The following is a 24491-nucleotide window of genomic DNA, read 5'->3' as shown; positions in this document are numbered from 1 at the left end:
AGTTTTAGCCCCTTACACTTATACCAAGGAGTCTAGAACTACACCCCACCCCACTCAAGGGCACCTACAATTTGAAAGTTTCTTTGGCACACTGATGAACATAGTAGTGACAGATATCAGAACCAAAATTTCAGAGGACTTAACAATTGGCTTTCATTGTACATATGTACAACTTCACTGTGAGCAATTGCACAGGCTTTACATCCTCCCTCTGACTTTTGGATATTAGCCATACTTGCCTACTGGCTTCTGTTTTGGAGTCTCTGGAGACAGATTGCTGATACTCAAATGCACTCTGTCTCTCAGCTGAGGGAGAAGTGGAAAGAAGTTTATCATTTAGTTATAATTTCTGCCAGAAAGAATACTAACAGAAAACAATGATTATTTGATGACAAACTAGTATTGGTCAAGCCCTTCAACAAACTGAGAGAACTATGCTGAAAAGGCTTGGTCTCCATGGGAAACAAAATGAGCATGAGCAGTTGATTACAAAGCTCTTGTATAACTAGCTCTTGAGAGGCTGGTCATTTCATCTATGTACAAATTGGGGGTGGGAGGACTGAGATAAGCCATGAAGATATTTCACCTCAACCACATATTACTTATAGGGGAGTTTTTTCCATTCCCTGATAAACTGGCATCCTGATGGATGCTTACTTCTGAGGACTCTAAGCAAAAGGTGCAAAAACCATCTGAATTAGACGAGGGCTTAGAAACATGTACTACAAGTGAATACTATGTGCAATAACCCCCAAACCAGAAGATTAAAACCTCAAAAAAAAAAAAACTAGTATTTCAGCTGTAGAGACTCCTATGACCTTGTTACACCCTTCAGGGTACACTAATGGTGCCAGGCAACATGCTTTGGGTTTAGAAAGGCAGGTCTAGGGTATTGATAAGAACTAAGACTAGATTGTGTCATCATCTTTTTCAGGCTTATAGGATCAGATAACTCAAGTCACAGAAGAATTATATCTATTTGACCAGTCACTTGACTAACTTACAGCATCATCATGAAATATGGGGAAATAGTTATATGCATAGGTTGATGGCAAAGCTAATGTGTACCTTGCATTTATTTACATATGTTCATTTATTCAGAAAAAGTAATTGATTATAGCAGCTTCTGACTTGTGTGTTCTCTTATGGCAAATGTGAAGACAGAGAAAAGGGCAGTGACAAGCAGGGTATATGCTGAGGGAAAAAATGATAGAAAGGAAAGAAGACTTTTGAAAAACTGTTAGGATCTTGTTCATGCTTGTGTTGTAGAGAAAAAGGAAAGAGAATGTTTCAGGGTTTATATTTTGTTAACTTCTCACAGCACAGTAAAAAAAAAAAGTACAAATCTGGTTATTCTTTTTCTCTAGGCCAAAATGTGAGAGCAAGAGCTATGGGTGTGTGTGGGGGGGGGGGGGGGGGGGCGGGCAGCCTTGTAGGCTTTCCATGATATAACTCTTTAGACATTCAGAGATTTCATCTTCCCCTGCCTCCAGCTTGCTGGATTACAGATGAAACAGGTTCTAAAACTAAGTCATGTCTGGTGGGAGGAGAAAGAGAATGAATGGAAAAGACTGAAGACACTCATATTCCAAAGATTTCAGTGATTTCCAACTGCTTGGCTATTGAGCTGCCTTAAACCTTATTCTGACATTTTATATCAATCTCTTCAATGCAATCTCTCTCTCTCTCTCTCTCTCTCTCTCTCTCTCTCTCTCTCTCTCTCTCTCTCTATATATATATATATATATATATATATATATATATATATATATATATATATATTTACCAAAAATTCACTGCCAAAATTGTTATTTTTAGTCTTACTAGAGAATAATCCATGCAGATATCATAAACCACAGGTGTCTGTGAATAAGCAGGTCTCTACCCATATGTTTTTTGATGACTCTGGTAAAATGCTCAAGGACATTCATAATTTTTCATCAAATGACTAAGAACAATGAGACTTCTAGCAATTTCCTGGTGGCTTATTGTATTTTTAAAATTTTGACAAATTTTAGAGTCAACCATATTGATGTGATACCCAATGGAGGTAATTTCTTCTTTTTGTTCATTTTTTCAAGTAGAGGCACTTTTTCTGTATAGCTATTTCTATACATATATTAGTTTTCAGCTTTTAGTACGAGTATCATAATTATGAAGTCCTCTTTGATAGAGAGCAAAATGTCCAATAAGTTTTAATCAAGGGATCATTTATTTATGATTCAAGAGAGCTGTGAAAGTTGATGGCATTAACTGTATTAAATCTTGAAGAACATCTAGTGTGAACTGATTAATTATCACTCTTATTTTTACCATTAATTTTAAGGTTATAAAGGTCTGTGCTTAATTTCCCAGAACTCAAAGTATAATACTGGAAGAAAGTTAGTAATTTCAAAAGGAAAGAAAATTCAACTCCTATGGCATAAGCCCATTTTAAAAAATCTGTAGACTAATCAATTTTAAAGATGTCAATGTTTTAGTAAAATGGAAATTCCTCATGGAACAAGGACAATTTCTGTTTCTTGTCTTTGTACAACCAGTGCCTCAGATGGTGCTTTGCACATAAAAGGAACTTAACCAGGCTTATTAAGTTGAATTCAATTTGAAAGTCTCATTAGTTGAGAAAAATTGGAGGTAAGGTCTGTTTCAATGTGGAAAGATCAAATTTCAAAATACTTTGTGTTTTTTTTAAATGCAATTTTATTACTTTCCAGTGTATAGAGTAACAGAAATTGTTAGCAAAATGCCTCCTGCTAGGCCTACTTCAATGAATTAGATAAGGTCAATTTGAAATTAATAGAATTCATTTGCATGTGAATAATTAATAAGCTAAAGTCTTTGAAAACAGCTCATTCTTTTAAGAAGACTTAAGCATTCCTCTTGCCAACTTGTTTATGCTATTAATTTACTTTGTAAACCCTTGCTTAAACACTAAAAGCAGAGATAAACTCTGGCCCAAGCCTGGAATCCTTGAAGACATACCAATATTCCTTTAAGACTTAGGTGTTGCTCAGTAAGTACAGCTTTACTCAATAAAGCCTTTGAATTCAAGTAGCATTTAATTAAAACATTGACCCTTCTCCTTACCCTCATCCCAAGTATAAAAATTAAAGTGTTTTCCTTATAAGAAACCTATGAGAAGTGTAGGACAAATGTCACTGCCTAGCCCCCATTTATTTGGTTACTCAGAGAAATTAAGACAGCTGTTCAGGGTTGCATAGCCAGTAAGTGTTCAAGTATAGAAGGCATTAGAATCTTCTGACAATGTCTAGCTCTCTCAACATCAAATCATGTAACACAACAATTATTATTTATTTTTTGTGTGTGTGTATGTAGAAAGTAAAGGGATATAAAAGTACAACAGCAACAAAAAGCACTTAACACCTATTATTGGCATCTAGGTGATTCAATGGATGTAGCTGTAGACTTGGAGCCAGGAAGACCTGCGTTCATATCTGGTTTGGATACTCACTAGCTGTGTAACCCTAGACAAGAGACTTAACATCTCTCTGCTTCGGTTATTTCACCTGTGAAATGGTGATAATAGTCTCCCAGGGTGTTTATAAAGATCAAATGACATATTTATAAAGCATTCAGCAAATTTTAAAGTGCTGCATAAATGTTTATGTTTACAATGACTACTACTACACAGAAGGTTCTATATCAAAAAACAGATCCTCAAAAACAGTAGATTGCTCATTACATTTTAATCCAACAATGAGAACTCAAAGCATGTCATAATCTCTATTTGCTTCAATTTAGTGATTATGTTATTGGTTTCCTTTTGATTCTTTATATAGAAGTTCTACTTCCTGCAGCTCATTTTATTTACTTTAATAGGCACTTGCCTAAAATCTAAATAACTCGTTCATACCTCTTTTCAATTTTTTTCCCCACCAGAAAGTCAGTATGGTTCATTGATATGGTTCTTCTGAAAAAATTTATCCAGAAGGAAATCAGAAGAAATATAGAAGGAAATTTTGCACAAAGTATCTTTTTGAATCTCTTTTAAATCTAACATATTTTAATTTGTATATTAATGATCTGTATCTATATTCAGCCCTACTGGATTATGGTTTTTAAAACTTAACATACACACACAAATAAAATTTACAAATTATTTTACATGAATGCCATTTGGTTCTCAAAATATCCTTGTGACATAGGCAATGGGCATATTTTTATTCTTATCTTATAGATGAGGAAATTGTGGTTCAATAACTTACCCAAGGTCACATAACTAATAATGGATTATGCTGGAATCCAAACCTTAGTCTTCTGACTCTAAATTCTAGTTTCTCAGCTGCATGTCAGTGTAACTGCTATGTCTAAGACTTAGCCTTGTATATGGTATTTATTTTGCTGAATTTGTTTAAACAAAGTGAATAGACTGTGCATTACATAAAAGATTATAATAGGTCAGAGAACAGACAGATTAAATAGGCAGTTAATTGGAAACCATTGAGATCTACTATGGATTTGTCATATAACCTGTATCTTCCTTATTTAGTTCCTCTGCTAAGCTTTCATTTTCAATCTCTCCATTTACAAAGTATCTCTTGGTGACTATCAGCTATTCTGGAACTCATTTCTTTTATGTCAAAATGAAGGCAGCCAGTTCTACCAGGTAATTGAGACAACCTCAGATTCTCTAGTTTGAATTGTCCAACTAATTGCCTCGTTTCCATTTCCTAGGTTTCTACAGGCCAGCCTTAGAGAATGTCCAGAAGCACTTAATATACTCTGGGAAATTTTCCTTTCAGATTTTCAACATATTATTATTAAAAATGAGATGCATGTGAGATTTTATAGTCATAACTTCCTATGAATTAGGCTGAAGTATTTTTTCTTCAATTATTTACTTTCTTCTGTGTATGTAGATTTCACAAGAAATATTAACTGCTTTCAAGAGCTTTACTGAAAGTATAGTGGCAATTTTACTGAAGATTTGAATTCAATATCTTATTTGTCACTTGCAGAATAAATAACTTCTATTTCATTCTAACTTCTGCTTAGGCTGCGAGAGGAGTGCATCATTGATTAACGATAGCTTCATGATTACAATTCTCTTATAGTTACTAACTTAATATATCATTTATGAAATATTTGTTTTTATTGGGAATTAGCTTACTTTTGGATTTCTGGGGCAAAGCATAAGTCTACCAACAAACCTGACATTGAGTTTATTTTATTATTATCTCTTCACAAATTTCCAATGATATAAGTCATAACAACACCTTCTGACAGCCTATGAAGAAAGGTACAAATGACTTTGGTTTGTCTGAACTTATAAGTATAATTTTTTTTCTACTTTGTAGGGCCCTAAAAAAAATGAACTTCATGTGTATAACTTTTTAAAGAGCAAAATCTTAAAATGGGAGAAATTATTCTAATGAATTATTGCAGCATCCCTTAGGTATAATTAACTTTTGATTTTCAGGATATAGGCCCAAACAAAGTCAGCATATACTGGTTCTCTGAAAACTGGTAGAAATAAGATATTAAAGTCAACTTGTAGTGAACAAATCGCTTTCCCCCCTTTGTACTATGAAAAGAGGCAAATTCGACCTCAGACCCTTATTAGCTTTGTGGTCTTGGATAAGTAGTTTAAACCTGTGAGACACAGTTTCTTTCTTTCTTTCTTTCTTTCTTTCTTTCTTTCTTTCTTTCTTTCTTTCTTTCCTTTTTTTGAGACTTGGTTTCTTATACCTACCATGAAGGGTTATTTTAAGGATCATATAAGATACTTTTATTTGAATATTATTCTTGTGAAATGTTTTATAATCACAAAGGACTACCTAAATGGCAACTCATGTTATTAAGGAGTCAATAGGTTTTGATATTTGGGGACCACCAGTGAAAGACCCAATTTGAAAGGAAGACAATACACTGTAATCATACAGCATAAATTACTTCAGGGTCTTTCTTGACTCTATTCTAAGACTCTTTTGTCTAGCTCAATGAAGGACCCCACCTAGATAATGGACTTTGCCTTAGGCAACTTGAGTGAGGAACATGTGTAGAGTTCATTTTAATGTAGATCATCCTCAAGTCATGTCAACCAATGTAATTGAATGACCTTAACCAATTATTTTTGATCAATGTAAAATGACCTGCTTCTATCAAAAAGAGGATAAAACCCTTGACCACACCAGGGGCTCACTCTCTTCCTCTTAGGACAGTGTAGGTTTTGTAGGTCTTCTGAACTCTCTTTGGGCTTTTCTCCTGCTTGTACTGCCACATGGTCAATTCCTTACTGGTATATGTTATTAATTAATAATAAATACTCATTGATGAAACAGGTGCAATAGCAATAGCAATTAATTTACAAAGCACAATAGTAGCTTAATTAAAATTAAAAAACACCCTTCATCAAGCCCCCATGACCTCTCACCAGGGTGATTGCAATGACCTCCTAATCTAATTGGTCTCTCCACCTCAAATCTTTCACCTCTCCAATCTGCCTTTCACATAGTTGTCAGAATGATTATATATACTCATATATGTATATAAAAATAAATCTTCACACATCCCTGATATTTTTCCATGCCGTCCTCCATGCCTGCAATGCATTCTCTTATTCATTGCCTCTAAGTGATGTAGGAGGTAAAAAACAGGTTAACAGAAAAACCTAAAACCCAAGCTCTAATTCAGATATGAACTCTAAGAGGGATTCAGACCACAGTTAATGGATAATTTACAAGTCAGAATGCTAGGTTCTCTTACCCACAGTAATGAGTACCCATAACGGGAACAGAGGGAGGGAGGCTGTGACAGCCTAACAATATAACAATGATAAAATTGACAGGATATAGAAACTTAGACCAGAAATAAAAGAAAAATGAAGATGTTTTGAAACTAAGCATGGGAATCAGAAAGAGACATGCGCAGAAAAGGCCAAATTTGTCCCCAGATTCACCTTATGACACACAAACCCCCAAAAACACACCTCCAAGGAAAAAGGAACCCTTCTTGGGGGTTGACTTAGGACCTCAGGAACTCCAAATTAGGATAAGCCCTCCCCTGTACCTCCCCAAGGTGGAGATTATTATAATGAGACTGATAATCAATTTATCCATACTATAAATATAACTGTCTTTCCTTTCTTTATTCGAGAGATACCTTTCCACTATTCTGTTTCTCTCCCTGTGGTCACCCACAGTATTTCAATAAAACTTGGGAAACTGAGTCACTGAGTCTTGTAATTCTTTTGGGACAACTCACGATCAATTTGACCCCAAATTCCATCTCACATCATAAGCATCTATAAATTCTTTCAAAACCCAGCTAATGGGTTCATTTCTATAGTAGAACTTTTCTGATTCTCCCCATCTATTGGTACCTTCCTTCTCCCCCCAAATTACTTTGTACTTGTTTTGCATGTATTTATCTGTGTATATGTTATCTCCATTTTTAGAGAGTAAGCTCTTTGAAGGTAAGGCCTGTTTCATTCATTCATTCAGGACCTAGAACAGTACTTGGCACATATATAGCTAAAGGTACTTAATAAATGAGCAGCTAGGTGGTACAGTGGCTAGAGCACCAGGCCTGAAGCCAAGAAGGAAATGGGAAACTACTCCAGGATCTTTGCCAAGAAAACCTCAAATGGCATCACAGAGAGTTGTACACAATTGAAAAATGAACAAACAGTAATAACTTAATGAATGGGAGTTGTTTGACTGATCTTTAAAAATGAAGAAGAAACATTTAATTAGCAGTAATTATGGAAATCCATCGACCAAAATTTCAAAAGCTTGTTATTGTTTTTACTTCAATCTTCTCGCTTCTCGATATCTTAGTTTCAACAAGTTTGGGCAAAGCTTAAAATTGATATCATACAAGTTTAAGCCTGTTAGGTGTATAAATATATTTGTTGTTAAAATAAGGAAATATTTCTGTGCCAGATAGAATGATTCCTGTTTAATTTTCATGTCCCTTCAAAAGAAGTGTGCTAATGAGAAAAAATATTTTTAATGAAGCTATCTATAATCAGAAATAAATTTCTTCAAGAATTTATAAACCAGAGATTTGAAATGGAAATATCTTAAATCATGCTAATATCCTTTTACTTTTTTTTTGGGGGGGGGACAATGAGGATTAAGTGACTTGCCCAGGGTTACACAACTAGTAAGTGTCAAGTGTCCAAGGTCAGATTTGAACTCAGGTCCTTCCTGAATCTTGGTCCGGTGCTTTATCCACTGTACCACCTAGCTGCCCCATTTTTTTTTTAAGTGAGGCAATTGGGGTTAAGTGACTTGCCCAGGGTCACATAGCTAGTAAGTGTTAAGTGTCTGAGGCCGGATTTGAACTCAGGTCCTCCTGACTCCAGGGCCAGTGCTCTATCCACTGTGCCACCTAGCTGCCCCCTCTTTTACTTTTTTAAAAAGGTCTTTCTACCTATTTTGTGCAGAGCTATCAATGTAAAGATATAGCATGGCTTAGTGGATAGAGAGCTCTTGTTGGCAACAGAAGATTTGGGTTCAATTTCAGCTTCTGATCCCATTACAAGTCACTCAACCTCTCTGTGCCCTATTAGACTATACAATTCACAACACATGCTAATGTGTATTAGTTAGAAGAAGTTTCTTTAGGAATTTTTTACACCAATGAAATCTTATTTCTACAACAAAAAAGAGAGAAAGAAATAATGCAGTCTAATGTGTTGCATTAGATAATATGAATAGTATAGTCCAGTGGTTTGATTTTAGGACCCTATTATACTCATTAAAAATTATTGAAGGGGGCAGCTAGGTGGCACAGTAGATAAAGCACAGGCCTTGGATTCAGAAGGACCTGAATTCAAATCTGGCCTCAGACACTCACTAGCTATGTGACCCTGGGTGAGTCATTTAACCCTCATTGCCCTGCCAAAAAAAAAAATTAAATAAATATTTCCTTTAAGAAAAAAAGAAAGAAAAAAAGAAAATGCTTTAAATAATTACTGAAGACTCCAAAGATCTTTTATTTATGTGTATTATATCTATTGATATTTATCATATTGGAAGCATAATCAGATAAGTTTTTAAGTATTAATTTATTCATAATAACATAATAATCCTATTGCAAATTAATATTAATATTTTATAAAAATTAATTCTATTTTTCTCAAAAAGTGAGAATGTCATGGTTTTACAGAGTTTTGAAAATCCCTTCAATTCTCATATTAAGAAAGACAGCTGGATTTTCATATCTACTTCTATATGAAGTCTGTTCTGTGATATTTAGTTTTCTTAGATGTATGTGGCAAAAAATCTGGTCTCAAAAAGATATGTATTTGGGAAAGGGTGGATTATTTTAATAAGCAAATAATATTTTCATGTTTTTAAGAAAATAGTTTTGACCTTGTGGACCTCCTGAAAGGGTTTCCAGGCAGATCACGATTTGAAAACTGCTGGTGTAAGCAATAAGTGGTGGAGAAATAGGACAGAGCATATTTCTGAAACACATTCTTAGTTTCTGTGAACCCAAGGCCTCCCTCTGTGGGTTGTTCCAGGTTTCAGAATATCAAAAATCACCTTTTATGTAAATGATAAGTAGGAGCCAAGAGCTTGGAAAGAGAGCTGATTTTCCATTAAGTATACATAACGATAATCTCATTTGACAAATAAAGGCCAAACTATCCCTTATGAACCAAAAAACATTAACATTAACAACAGGAAATTTAACACAAAACCCATCTATAACATTATCTAAGGCTTCTAATAGCAGTGCTTACAGTTGGCTTTCTTAACTTTAAGTATATTCCAAGGGAAAGTTTAATGATGATTAAATTCAGTAATAACCTTTTAGGGTTGTTTCCTCTCCTTTTAAATATTTGTATCTATTCCCTCTTCTAAAATTTAAAGCAAGAAAAAAATCATTAGTGCAGTAACAAAACTGAAGGTGAGCAAAACTATTATTTGCGTGATACCTTAACAGTTAGAAAAGACTGCATCCTTGCAAACCAGATAAGAAAAAGAAATGCACTCATATGAAAACATTATCATCATAATCATCCTTTTAATATCATTTCAGCTATGAAAAATTAGCAGAAAAAAATTGACAAAAGAAAAGATAATGTTTTCCTCTTAAAAATGACTGAATTTATTATCCTTTTAAAGGTGGGATCCCACTTCTTGAAATGGGAATATCCTGAAAACCTTCACATTTGAAAGATTATGTTTAAAGAAGATTTTTAACAAACCTGTTAGTAAAAGAACACATAAGTCACCTAGTTTGGGGTAACTATAAGTTTAAAATATACAAAGGGAATGAGTGGACTACTCTTGATTCCTATTGCTTGCTTATTTACCAAAGGATTCATGCTATTATGTTTCAGGTCTTACTAGGTATTCTTTCATTTAATCTTCTCATTTCTCAATAGATTAAGTTGACTATTGGTAATTGTAAGGGTCCATATTTATGGTTATCCTACCTCTTTTTTCTTTCTGCCAGCTGTCTGCAGACCTCCTGCCACCGAACATTCAGGTAATCCAGTTTATCTTCTAAAATACTTGCATCTCCTTTTGAAGACTGTTCGATTATCTCTTCCCCAGTTGCAGTTAATTGCTTGACAACCGTTTGCTGCCGATTGATGCCATCCTGGAGTTCCTGTAACACATCAAGACAAAAAGAACAAAACAAATGTGAAATGCTACTTTTTTGAGGGGTGGGGTGGGGGAAATAAAGTCATTGACAAGATAGCTGGGGAGCAAAACAAATAAATATAATTCTATAGGAAAATCTTATAATATTATCATTAATCAATAAGCATTTATTGTCTTTCCATGTGCCAAGATCTGTGATAACTGCTAAAGACTAGAAGTATCTAGAAAAAAAAATAGTTCCATTCAAAAGGGTGGCATCAATTTGAAAATAGGGAATGGAGGAGGAAGAGAAGTTGGAACACAAATTTTTTAAAAATTGATGTTAAAATTTGTTTTTACATATATTTTGGAAAATAAAATTCTATTCAATAAAAAAAAGCCAAAAAAAAAAAAGAAAAGAAATGAGTACCAACAAGATATATACAGAGTAGATGGAAGGTAATCTTACAGGTGAAGGCCTTAGCACCTGGGAATGGGGTGGGGCAGAACTAGGAAAGACCTCCAGAAGAAGGTAATATTTGAGCTGAATCTTAAAAGAATATAGGATCTAAGAGAGGTAGGTGAAGAAAGAGATTATTCTAGGCACGATGGCTAGTAGAAAGACACAGAGACCAGAGATGGATGGGTGTGTTTGAGGCAGGGTGAGTCAATAAGGAGGGCTGGATTCCTCAAGGAGAGGAATCATAATCAACAAATACATTAACTTCCATGGCACTGTCATTTTAATTTTTATTATTAGTTCACTGTAATATTTTTATGCATTTTCCTCACAAGTAGGATATGTGGTATAAGCATTATTGTCTACATTTTTTTTCAGCTAACTTCCCTTGATCACATAGGCAGCATGTGCAAGAGGTAGAATTCAAACCCAAGTCTCCTGATCCCAAGTTCAGTATTTGAATTTGCCTTTCACCATCTAACTATAGGATCAACTAGGGGATATTTCTATTTCTAAGATGAATTAAAGTAAGTAAAAATAATCAATAGAAGGGAATGATTGAAAACTGATTCATATAAAGTTCCAAATTAGGGGTTTTTGTTTTGTTTTATTAATTAATTAATTAACTTACTTATTTGCTTACTTATTTATTTGTTTGTTTGTTTATTTAGTTATTTGTTTGTTTACTTACATCTATCTACTTGTTCATTTATTCATTTATTTATTTGTTTATTTGGTAAAAGAGTAACTTATTACAATTGTGTCAGAAGATTAGGTAGCAAGGCATAATAAGACACTGTATGCAAATTTGCATAATATATGTTTGGAGGGCATACTAATACTGTGTGAGAGGCATAGTGGATCAACTATTAGAGACAGAATGCATGACAACAAAATAATGGATCAAAACTGAAAGCAAAATTATGTACTTAGTGTTCCAGAGTTATCTCCTGAGACTGAAAGATGATAATGTTTAGAGATGACAAGTCATTTTTTCAAATACAGGGAGCTTTTGGATTTTATACAGAAGATTAGTAAAACATTATCAATCCAGTTTATTCAAAATAGTGGGTAATTCAAAACAGCTTGCCACGCCCGGCTGACTAAATAATATTAGGTAATCGATTTTTTTTCCTTCAAAATTGCTCTTGGTCTCCTCTTCTTCAAGTTATAGACATAACTGGCTTTTCGTACCTTGTTTATTTTTTACAGCTTTTTTTTTCTCTACCACAAAAATAAATGCTTAAAATATGAAAGACTTCTAAGTGTTCATTGACAAATACTTAAAACATGAAACAGTAGACCATTGCTCCTATTATATTCTCCTAAAAGGTTGGAAAGCCTCCTGGGAGATATGTGGGACCATGAACAGGCATTTCCAATGTCTAAGACAATACAATGTTAAGGTACAATTTCCCTGCTTTCTCATGCATTTTATTATGATATTTTACAAGATATTGTAGTGAAAGAGCTATTGCTTTGAAACCACAAGTCCCAGGTGTGGTCATTATTAGCTTTTCTTTGATGATTTCATCAACTCCTTTGGCTTCAATTTTCACCTCTACACGGATGACTTCCATGATCACCAACCTCAGCCACAACATCAGTCCCATATTTAATGCATCCTAATCACTGGAGATTTTCAAAAAGAGACAGGATGACCATTTGTCAAAGACTTGATAGGAAGAATCTTGTTTAAGTATAGTTTGGACTTGATTGTCTCTGAGATCCCTTCAGGGCTGAGAGGATATCAGCATTTGGGGGTCAGTGACAGTGTATTTGTAACATATTTCAGGTGACTAATAACTATTTGTTATCCAAACAGTTGTCAAGTTGTAATGACTGTTACTCTTCATTATTTCTAGAATTGGCCTTTCCTTTCCACTCTCAATACAACCATACCGTCATCTTCTTTTGCCTATTTTACAGCCAGGTCTCAATTAGTGTGAATAATGAATCCTGGGTCACATGTATTTGAATTTGCATTACTTGACGTTAAATTATGTAAAAAGTAGTCATTGGTTTCAAACCAATGGAAATATTCAGTGACAATTTGAATAAAGTAACTTAATGGAATTCATTATTAGCAATAAACAGGACCTAGCTATATTTAATAGACTCTGATTGGCATTCCTGTTGTTATTCTACCTCCTTTCTTTTTTATTTTATTTTATTTTACTATTTTGCGAGGCAATGGGGGTTAAGTGACTTGCCCAGGGTCACACAGCTAGGAAGTGTCAAGTGTCTGAAGCCAGATTTGAACTCAGGTCCTCCCGAATCCAGGGCCAGTGCTTTATCCACTGCGCCACCTAGCTCCCCTATTCTATCTCCTTTCAATCCATGCTTCACACCACACCATGAAATCTTAAAGCACAACTCATAATGTAACTATTTCATGCTACTTTTCTACTCAAAAAAAATCAGTAGCTCTCCATTGCCTAATAAAGTATAAACTCCTGAATTTGTATCTTTCACAGACCTTTTTCCCAACCCTTTCCATTTTCCATCTATATCTTCTACTGCTCCCCTTCACTTACTTTAAATTCTTTCCAAATTGGACTACTTCCTGTAATTTGTTCTTCTCCTTCCCATGCCTACCTGATATCAGTTACTTCATGAAGCCTTCCCTTACACTATGCTTACCCAGTTTTCCCCTTCATCCTTTCCAAATAAAAGTAAGTTTTTCATCTTCAAATTTCTCATATTATTATGCCTAGATCTCTTTTTCCCCATTTATCCCATTTCCTGTATCACATATATTTGTGTATATTTCTTTTGCTCTATTAGATTATAAACTCTTTGACAGCCCAATCTATATCTTTGTACATCCAAAGTCTAGCATGGTATTTATGTAAATTTTTGGGACACCCTGTATTTAGTAAGAACTTTTAATAAATGTTGGCATATGTTGATTTATTATATTTTCTGCTTTCACTTTAGCAAAGTTGTGAATTTAAAGATTTTCATTCTCTTCTTGATAAAGAATTCACAAACAAGGCTACCTGTTTGCCTTATATACTTTTTAGCTTAAACGTTCCACTAAATTACAGTAAGCAACACCATCCAATTTTGGCTGGAAGGATCTGATCTGGATTGGTGGAGTCTTATAAAGGACATGAACTGTTGCATTAGTTGTGGTAAGAGAAACGACAAAAAACATTGCACTAATAAAAAATATTGGAAAAGTTTCTAAAACTGCAGAACTGGAGAGTATAAAGGAAATTAAATAGAGTTAAGGAAGAGAAGGAATAAGAAGGAGCTGAATAATGTTTGGAAACTGCAGTGATAAACTGCATGAGTCATGAAGTAGATAAAGGAATTGATATATATAAACTGAATGAAGCAGAAAAAGGAAAATGAAAGGTTAGAGAAAAAGAATGGAAAATAAGAGGTATGCAGAAAAAATGGAGAAGAATGGGTGGAAAGGAAATCCAGCCTTCACTGAACTAGTTGATGAGACAGAGGAAGAGAAACTGAGATCTAGAATTTAGTTCTCATTTTGCCATGGCGACACTTTGAGACCTGGCATATTTGGTTTACTTATAGGTCAAATGGAAACAATAGAGCTACTTCCTGCAGAGTGTTAAAACTAGGTGGGATTGGTATAAAATAAACCACAATCCATGAATACATAATGTATTATTTTCCAGTCTAGTCTTGTTTTCCTTCTTTATAAAAACAAGACCCAAATATTCCTGTTGAATCATTTCTGTCACTTAGTGGAACTCAAGAAATCTGAAAGATTCTTCCTGCTACTCTTTGCAAAGATAAATGAAATGATCAGAGTACTTTTATTAAGATCAGTATTTAAAGAATTTCATATCTGGATATGAGTACAATAAAATCAGGATGACTAGACCATGAATGTATAAAAATTGCAGTGCATTGGAACTGAGTTTTAAATAGAAGATAGCTACATATTTTCTCAGGTAATTACATTTTTCAAAGACTATACAGAAATCTGTTATCTAGAACAGTTACCCACATGGCTTGAAAGCTTTCAAATGCTGCTACCAATTCTGATCTTTAAAGGTGAATTGCTTTTTGGAGGGAAAATCTGTGAACTCACTACTTGCCAAACTTGAAAGGAGTAATAATAATTCCTTACATTTGTATAGTGTTTTATTGTTCACAAAGTGTGTAATGCATATAATTTAATAAAATATGATCTTTAACATAATCCTGTTGGATTGGTTTTAACCCCACTTTACAGATAATGAAACTTCGGTCAGAGAAGTTAAGGGTTTTGCCTGAAATTACCTGCTACTAAGTGGCAGGGCCTGAACTTTTTCTGATTTTCAAAGCAGAAGAATTTCAGCTATACTATAATACCATTTTAGAAGGGAGCATAATCTTTCACCCTTAAAGTTCATGATCCATATAAATGTAGTTCCTTAATAAGTATTTGTAGAATTCTAGAATTGAAGGAAGGCAGATTTGGCAAACTTGGCCTTGTTCCAGTTATAATAATAAATAGAATGTGATTGAAGAGAAATCAGAAGCAGGGAGAGAGGGAGCGTAGCTAAGTATTACAATATCCTAACCGTACTAATTCATCAGGGAAACATGGACTACATACACTAGACAAGAGAAGAAGCTTAACAGGTTCCACATGTGCTGCCTTCGGCGCATCCTTGGCGTATCTTGGTCAGATAGGATCACCAACACAGAAGTGCTGCAACGCGCAACTTCCGAGCATCTACACGCTACTGAAACAAAGACAGCTGCACTGGCTCGGTCATGTCACCACATGCAAGACGGGAGCATTCCTAAAGACCTACTCTATGGCGAGTTAGCCCCAGGCCAAAGACCTGCTGGACGCCCCCAGCTTTGCTACAGAGATGTATGCAAGCAAGACTTGAGGGCTCTGGGAATAGACATTGGCAGCTGGGAGGAGATGGCCAAGGACCACGCCCGATGGAGTTCAGTGCTCAGGAGCACCTTGTGAGCAGCTGAGATGGGCCTCCAAGCTCTGGAGGAAGAAAAACGAATGAGATGCAGGAACCCACAGGTAACAGAGAGCGCAGTTTTCCAATGTTTTCTTTTCGGCAGGAGCTGCGGCTCCCATATCGGACTGCACAGCTTCACTGTGGCCTGTGGCTCTTCAAGGTGCTGATCCATGGTTGTACTTGACTGGCGGAAGCCTACTACTAATTCATAAGTATATTTTCTGATTGGCAGTAAGAGAGAATGTAGAAATCTGTTATAAGCAATGCAGAAGTACAAATATACATCAGCTCTCTTGTTCTCTCTCTCTTTTTTGGACATTTCTTCATATACAGGTATACCAAAAGTCTTAGTGAAGTTTTAAGCTTTAATATCTTGAAACAAAAGTTTATATATTTACATATGTATGTATATATACATATATACACATACACACATGTATATATGTGTATATGTGTGTGTTGTTACGCATGTATACACATATAGATATGTATAGCACAATACACACATAAAAGATACAGAAAATGTATGCATCTTCATATGTATGTATACATGTGTATATGTATGTGTGTATATTATATACAAATATATAATATACACACAAACTAGAATATTTATCAAACTATATAGAGAGCTGCAAAATGGAGGTTTTTTTCTCACCTTGAATTTAAAAGAAGACCTCAAATTTGAATTTGTACTATTGCCCCACTCCCAGCTAAAGACCCATAGCTACTAATTAGGACACTTAAATTGTGATGGCAAACCTTCTCTAAGTTTATAAGCTATACCCATTTACTTTTTAACATTTAAGGACAGGCTAAATCCCTACTGGCACAGTACATAAAGTGCCAGGCCTGAAGTCAGGAAGACTTGAGCTCGAATTTGACCACAGACACTAACAATGTGTTCTGCACAAAAGAGGAAAAAAAGGTGGAAATACCTGTTATAAAATATATAGCCTTGAGGGGGGTTAGCTAGGTCGAACAACAGATAGAACACTGACTGGGCTTGGAATTAGTAAGACTCATCTTCTGAAATTCAGATCTAGCCAGAGATACTTAGTAGCTGTGTGACCCTGGGCAAGTCACTTAACCCTGTTTGCCTCATTTTCCTCATCTATAAAATGAACTGGAGAAGGAAATGGCAAATCACTCCAGTATCTTTGCAAAGAAAACCCCAAATGGGGTCACTAATTGTTGGACACAACCGAAACAATTCAAAAACAACCGTAACAAAATCCCCACTAATAATAAAACCTTAAAGTGTGTGTGTGTGTGTGTGTGTGTATTGGTTAATGGAACTAAAATAGGTTTTGCTCTATTCTATCTAGAGTCTTTTTTTAACATGTGGTACAACATTTGAACTCATTATTGGTAAATTCCCCCAGCTGCTCCTGAAGGTGGAGGCTATAAAAGAATAATAAAAATACCTACTCAAACTAGGATTATAATATTCAGTTTCAAATGAAAACACCCTACGAATGAACTAAAAGAAAATGATATACAGTAGCAGTTAATTTTAATAGGACATTTACTGAATATCAAATCATAATGTAATTTCCTTTGGAAGTATTTATCTTATAAAATAAGTACTATATAAATCCATAATGATCACTGGTATTAAAGTGTTTACCAAATGAATTCATAATAATATAAATGCATTAAGTACAAGAGAATTTTTTCTTAAAAAAAACAAAAACCTTCAACATTTCAAGGATCTGTACTCAGTACAAATTACAAACCCTCTATAATTGATGAGATAGCTTCTAAGAAATACTGTGATTGAAGAAGTCATCTTCCTGCAACCAAGTTGGTCATGATCCTCTCCAAACCGAGTTAAGTTGGTCTTTAATCATGCAATCTTTCATATTCAAAGCCTTTCTCAGCTTAGAAGGAACAATAGGCCAGAGCCTACACTCCATTTATATAGAAGAGAGGCAGTAAAACAGGATTTTTAAAAAGTTTTAAAATAAACTTTTAAAAAAGATACACCAGAACTCCTCCAAAATTGTATTTTCTTTGAAGTAGGGAGTAGTCAGAAGAATCTTATCTTGGGGGCAGCTAGGTTGTGCACTGGATAAAGCATTGGCCCTGGATTCAGGAGGACCTGAGTTCAAACCTGGCCTCAGACACTTGACACTTACTAACTGTGTGACCCTGGGCAAGTCACTTAACTCTCATTGCCTTGTCCCCCCCCCCAAAAAAAATTCTCTCTCTTTCCATACATACATACATACATACACACAAACATATCTGTGCATGTATATGCATATATATGTATACACACAAATACAACACACGCCCTTGACATTTGGGGCAGTTAGGGGCACTGGAGCATCAAGAATGTGAAAAACTTAGAATAACTCTAGGCCCCAACCAGACTTAAAAAAAATAATAATTCTGATTATATTTAACACTTAAGACAAATAAAACAACCCACTATACCAATAAAAAGTTATAGTTTCTAATGGGAGGTGGTGGGTGGGTGAAATAGGGATTGGTGGTGGGTGGGATCACATGACTGAGTCTGGATGGTAGAGAAACAAAGAGGAGGCATTCCCCAAGAGTACGTAAGTTTTTTCCACTGAATTTTTAAACAATATTTAATTGTTTGCAATAAATTTATGTATGTACATTTATGGTAGTAAATTATAAAATTGAATAATATGATACTATATAAATTTATTACTGACATTTTTAGCATTTTTACTTATGCATGTCATCTGTGATTTTTCTGCTAGCTCAAAACTCCCCAAATCCCCCTTTAATTATTATTATTATTATTATGATTTTTTGCAGAGCAATGGGGGTTAAATGACTTGCCCAGGGTCACACAGCTAGTAAGTGTCAAGTGTCTGAGGCTAGATTTGAACTCAGGTACTCCTGAATCCAGGGCTGGTGCTTTATCCACTGTGCCACCTAGCTGCCATTATTGATGGCCAACCCATGAATAACCAAAACCATGAATGTTAAACCTGTAAATGTCAAGGAACAACTATATATTATATACATTCACATATATAATTAATGTAATTGCTAGTGTATATATATAACTTTGAGGTTTGCAAAATACTTTACATACGTTCCTATTTGATAATCACAATAATTGTGATCTAAAGGTTATTATCCTCATTGTACAGATGAGGAAATTGAAGCAGACATCAAAATGTCTGAGGCAGGATTCAAACTCAGTTTTTACTGATGCCTTGTCCAAGACCATGTGCCAACTAACTGCGGGGTGGATGGATCAAGATCTTCATACATATTATTATCTCTTTTGAGTTTTTAGTGTGAGTAACTTCATACTTAAAGTCTACATCTTTGCAAAGTGAATCACTTTAGCCAAACTACACTAAATGGCAAAATTTGAGATTTTATTTAATTTCTCTTAAATTCCAAATTGTTTATTAGTACTTCCTCTTAAATACTAAATTATTCATCAGTTATTTGGGTGAACCTTTGGGGCTAGATAGAAAATTTCCTTATAGTATAGGAAGAAATTTAGATCTATTTTTGTCAACTTGAGAAAATATGTAGCTATCATCTAGTCTAAACTTGGTTCTTATTCACTTTTTACATCTTTGTGGTCTAGTCATCTCAATTTATTGGACTCTTAGATCCAGATATGGCATTCTTTAAACAAAACTATTAGAAGTACCACTCTGAATGAAAAGTGTTGACACCCCCCCCCCCAATAAAAAATCCCCAGATAAAGGACTCCTTCAGTTTTAGCTGCCCAGGACTAACGAGGGTATCTTATTGCCTACTTTGTTGAGACCATTTCCATGAACACCTGACTTACTCCTGCCATCTGCATTTAACATTTAGTCTTCCTTTGGGGCTTAGTCAGAGCACCGACTCCAACTGAAACTTTTGGATCCTCTAGCAATAGATATCAGCAGTTCTTCCCCCCTGACTTCCTGGATGCACTGCTGTGGAGTGTTTCCTTGACCCACTAGGAGGAGTGTTTTACACATCTCATACAGAAGGAGTATTCTTTTGCACATCTCAGTTTGTACTTAACCTTTCTTCTCTGATTACAATGAAAGTGCCTTAAGGCCAGGGATAGCTTGACTTTGGTCTTGCTCTAGTCCTTGGTACAGAACCTGGCATAAAGTAGATCTCTGAAGTGGATTCTCCACTATTCTGCCCTTCTCCACTGTATTCTTGTTTTGCCATTCTGTCAGTCTGTCAACAATCATTTGCAAGTGCTTACTATGTGTCAGGCATTGTGCCATATGTGGGGGGGATACAAAGAAAGGTGCCCCCCAAAAGTTTCTGCCCTTTAGGTGACTGCATTTTAATGGCTGAACAACATGTAAATAACATGTAAGACATATACAGACAAAATACAAGTTATCCTCAAAGGAGACATTGATATCAGGTGTAGGAGGGAGAGGCCTCCTATACAAAGTAAGATTTGAGTTTTATCTTGAAAGAAACCAGAGAAACTGATGAGCACAGTGGAGGAGGCAGGGCATTCCAGGCATAGGTAACAGCCAAGACAAAAGCAAGATGCAGGAGATTTAATGTTCTGTTTGATGAATGACATATAGATCAGTGTAGCTGGATTGTAGCGTGCACAGCAGATAGGGGAGAAATAAAAAAGTAAGAAGGGGGGGCAGATTATGGAAAGCTTAAATGTCAAAAAAAGGACTGTGTATTTGATCTTGGTGCTATTGGAGAGCTCATTGGCATCTCCATGTAGTCTAGATTGAATTTGCTTTTTTGCTTGTTTAATAAAGAGCTACACTTGAACTCCTTCCCATGATGGGTAGGAAGGGGGAGGCCAATCTCGCATTCTTCTAACGTTGTTTCACACCAGTCCCTAACTCTTATTTCTCTTCTTTGTAGTATACTCTATTGGAAATGCCAGTTAACCTCTTACGTGCAGAAAGTAGTTGCCAAAGACTGATAGAGACCTTTAACAAATAGTACAGACCAGGAAATGAAAGTGGGCACGATTGATATTTAGGGCAAAATATTCTGGAAGATCTACTAGACAATCCTTTATTTCTTCAGACTTCAGCCCTTTGCTATATATAATCTTTTTCACTTAAATAAAGTCAGTTAAGTCATTTGGTGAAAATCTTTTTATTTTTATTTTTTGGGGGCAGCTAAGTGGCACAGTGGATAAGGGATCAACTCTCCTGGATTCAGGAGGATCTGAGTTCAAATCCAGCCTCCAGACACTTGACACATACTAGCTGTGTGACCCTGGGCAAGTCACTTAATCCTCTTTGTCCCACAAAAACAAACAAACAAAAAACAAAACAAAAACAAACCCCTTATTTTTATTTTTTGGCCCTATTTACTAAAGTAGTAACATAAACAAGCCACATTCAAAACTAAGAAAATGGATTTGCAGGTACACTTTTAAGCATGTTGAAAATTTTTGACATGTAGCTTAGGAAAGCAAGTGTGGACCACTTAAGGTTAAGGATATTGTTTTCCATCATTATAACCTGCCCTGCTGGGGTTTGGCCCATTTGACAAAGACTTTAGCAAACAGTGCTGCCCACTAGTCATCTTTCACTTCACTTCCCATCATGTACCCAGGTATGCCGACCTACTTCCTGTTCTTTCCATACAACTTTGTATCGCCTCACATTATGTCCTTGCACTGACTGTCCCTTATGCACAGAATGCTCTCCCTTTGAACTCTGCCTAATTGATTCTCTGCCTTCTTTTAAGACTTAGCTTAAATTCCATCTTCTGCAGGAAGGTGGGGCACCTTCTGCTATCAGTTCTTTTCTTCTGATATTACCTTCCATCTATACCCTATCTATACCTTAAATATATATGTATATGTGTGTGTATTTATGTATATATGCATGTGTGTATGTATGTATGTATATATATGTGTGTGTGTATATATGTATATATGTGTGTATATATATCTATATATAAAATTATTATCATGTTATTTCTCCCCAAAGGCATGAACTCCTTGAGGGCAAAGGCTAAAAAAAAAGGTAAAACCTTTTTTGATTTAGGTTTTGTATCACTAATGCTTAGTACAGTCTTGATAAAGTAGTACATAAATAAAAACTGCTTGTTAACTGCCTTGCTGACTGATGAACTCACCAATTAGGCCAGATTGGAACTAAGGAAGAGGAGTCTTCCTGATTTCAGGCCTGCTAGCTTCCCTAAATAATATTCATGAAAATTTAGATGACCACTGCCTAGAAATATTTAAATAATAATGTCATCAAAATTATATGTTTTAGGAAACACAGCATATTAAAGCAACAGCCTCTCTCTTTTCTCAATTCTTATTCTTGACCGCTTTACAGATTGACCTCTGTCACCTTGCCTTCTACCTTATCCGCCTGGATACTCTCTCTTCTCTGATTGTTTTGTTTTACTTTGTTTTTGGTGACACTACATTGTTACAGTTTTTCTACTTTTCTAACTACTTCCTCTCAGCCTCTTTTTGCCAGTTCACTCCAACTCTGCCTCCTTTCTCCGCCCCACCCCGCTAAACTCTGTGTAAATTCTTTTCTCTCTAAATGCTTTCTCTCAGTGACGTCATCAAATCATATGGGTTTAATTACCATTTCTATGCAGACAACTCCCAGGTGTATATATTCTGTCCCAGTATTGAGTTCCAGTAACACATCATCTATCAGACATATAAAACTGGATGTCCTATAGAAATCACAAACAACATGTTGAGACAAAACCTCCTCCTAAATGTCCCCTTTTCTAAATTTTCCTCTTTTTAGACTCTTCTCCCTCAAAGGTCTGGATTCCTAATTTCTAAACCTAGGCATTATTCTCAACATTTCACTCACCATTATTTCATATGGCCAATCTATGGCCAAATCTTGCTATTTCTACCTCTACAATATCTTTTACATTTATCTCCTCATTTCTTACCCAACTAGTACCATATTTCAGGTCCCTCTCACATCTCACCCAGAGTATTAGAACAATCTTGTGATGGGTCTCCCTGCCTCAAGTCTTTCCCTACTCTGTTCCATTCTCCCCAAGCTGCCAAGGTGATTTTCCTTAAGTGCCAATCTGAATATGTCACTTCCCGATTCAATAAACTTTATTGCTTCTATATTCTCTATAGCTTCTAGGATAAAATATATATTCTCCCTTTGTCATTTAAAGCCTTTCACAAACTGGCCTCAGCCCGTCTTTCCAGTTTCATTATACATTCTGCCCCTGCTTACACTCTACAGTCTGGCCAAACTGACCTTTTCTGTTTCTCACAGGTGGCACTCCATCTCTCATTTCCATGTTTCTTCACTGGTGTCTCCCACATCTGGCATGCACTCCCACCTCACTTCTGCCTCCTAAAATATCTCAGTTCTCTAAGACTCTGCATAGGTTCTGCCTTCTACATGAAACTTTTGCCAATCCCCTCCCTAACCCTAAATGATAGTTCCCTTTTCCCCTATCTCAATGGCATTTATTCTATATAATTGTGTGTGTGTGTGTATATATACACACACACAAACACACACACACACACATAAATGCAGATACACATGTGTATACATTATATGGTGTGAATATATTATTTCCCCTGAGAAATGTAAGTTTCTTGAGAGTGACTGTGTCATTTTTGTCTCTGTATCCTGAGCACCTAGTATAGTGTTTAGAACAAAGCTTCTTAAACTGTAGGTCTAGACCCCATATGGAGTCGCATAACTGAACATGGAGGGGTTGCAAAAAATTTTGCAGTAAATATATGGTTTGTTTACATATTTTATATACCTACATGCCTAGGGTTGCATAAAAATTTCTTGGGTGAAAAGGGATCCTGAGTGGAAAAAGTTTAAGAAACCCTGGTATAGAACACAGAATGTGTTTAATTGATGCTTGTTTGTTAATTAACTGATTGATTCTACTGGAATATGGGAACATGAAAGCCTAATGATAATAATTAGCAAACTAATTTTTTTTGGTCTAACCTCTTTAATTTTAAGAGTGCTAGCTCTGATGATTGATTCCCGAGACAATTTACTCATCTAAATACATGTTGGATATCACTAAACCTTAAAATTATGTGCACTACTTGCCAAGTAACAAAAGGATTAAATATAAGTTGCTCAATGTTTTCACTCTTATTCACTCAAGCTTGTCTTCTCCCTTTCTGATATCCTTATTTGCTCACATAGCAATAGTTTTTCATGAAATGAATTAGAAAGATGAGAGAAATCATGCACATTGGTGGCGATGCCCACCAGATATCTCATAATAGTTCTCAATGACACAAAGATAAATGACTTTTTGGGATGTGGGGGGGGCATTGTAGAAGGGATTCCTATTGAAGATGTAAGTGGAACAGTTGATATTAAGGTACTTTTCTAGTCTAAAACTTTATAATTTTTCATGCCTCTAAAAAATAGCACATGTGGTAATGAGGAATTATACTAGGCTAGTAGCAATGAAGGGAACATATCTGAGAGAAAGTAAGAGGTAAAATAATCAGCCTTTGGTCATAAGAGATGAATAAAAGGTAGGAATCAAAGACAGCACAGAGGTTTTGAGAATTTGTGAAAT

The 24491-nt window shown here is 35.4% G+C and overlaps 1 protein-coding gene across 1 annotated transcript in view; it reads right to left on the bottom strand.

Moving 5' to 3' along the window:
• The window catches only part of DMD (dystrophin), a 2325391-nt gene that overhangs the window by 943127 nt on the left and 1357773 nt on the right, over positions 1-24491 (bottom strand). The window contains 1 exon segment of the mRNA XM_043994767.1: positions 10415-10590. Coding sequence (XP_043850702.1) covers positions 10415-10590 — 176 coding nt within the window.

This window comes from Dromiciops gliroides, chromosome 3, assembly GCF_019393635.1.
Source record: "Dromiciops gliroides isolate mDroGli1 chromosome 3, mDroGli1.pri, whole genome shotgun sequence".
Taxonomy (NCBI): Eukaryota; Metazoa; Chordata; class Mammalia; order Microbiotheria; family Microbiotheriidae; genus Dromiciops; species Dromiciops gliroides.
The sequence above is the reverse complement of the archived record's forward strand: the minus strand, read 5'-3'. Positions and strand labels throughout refer to the sequence as shown.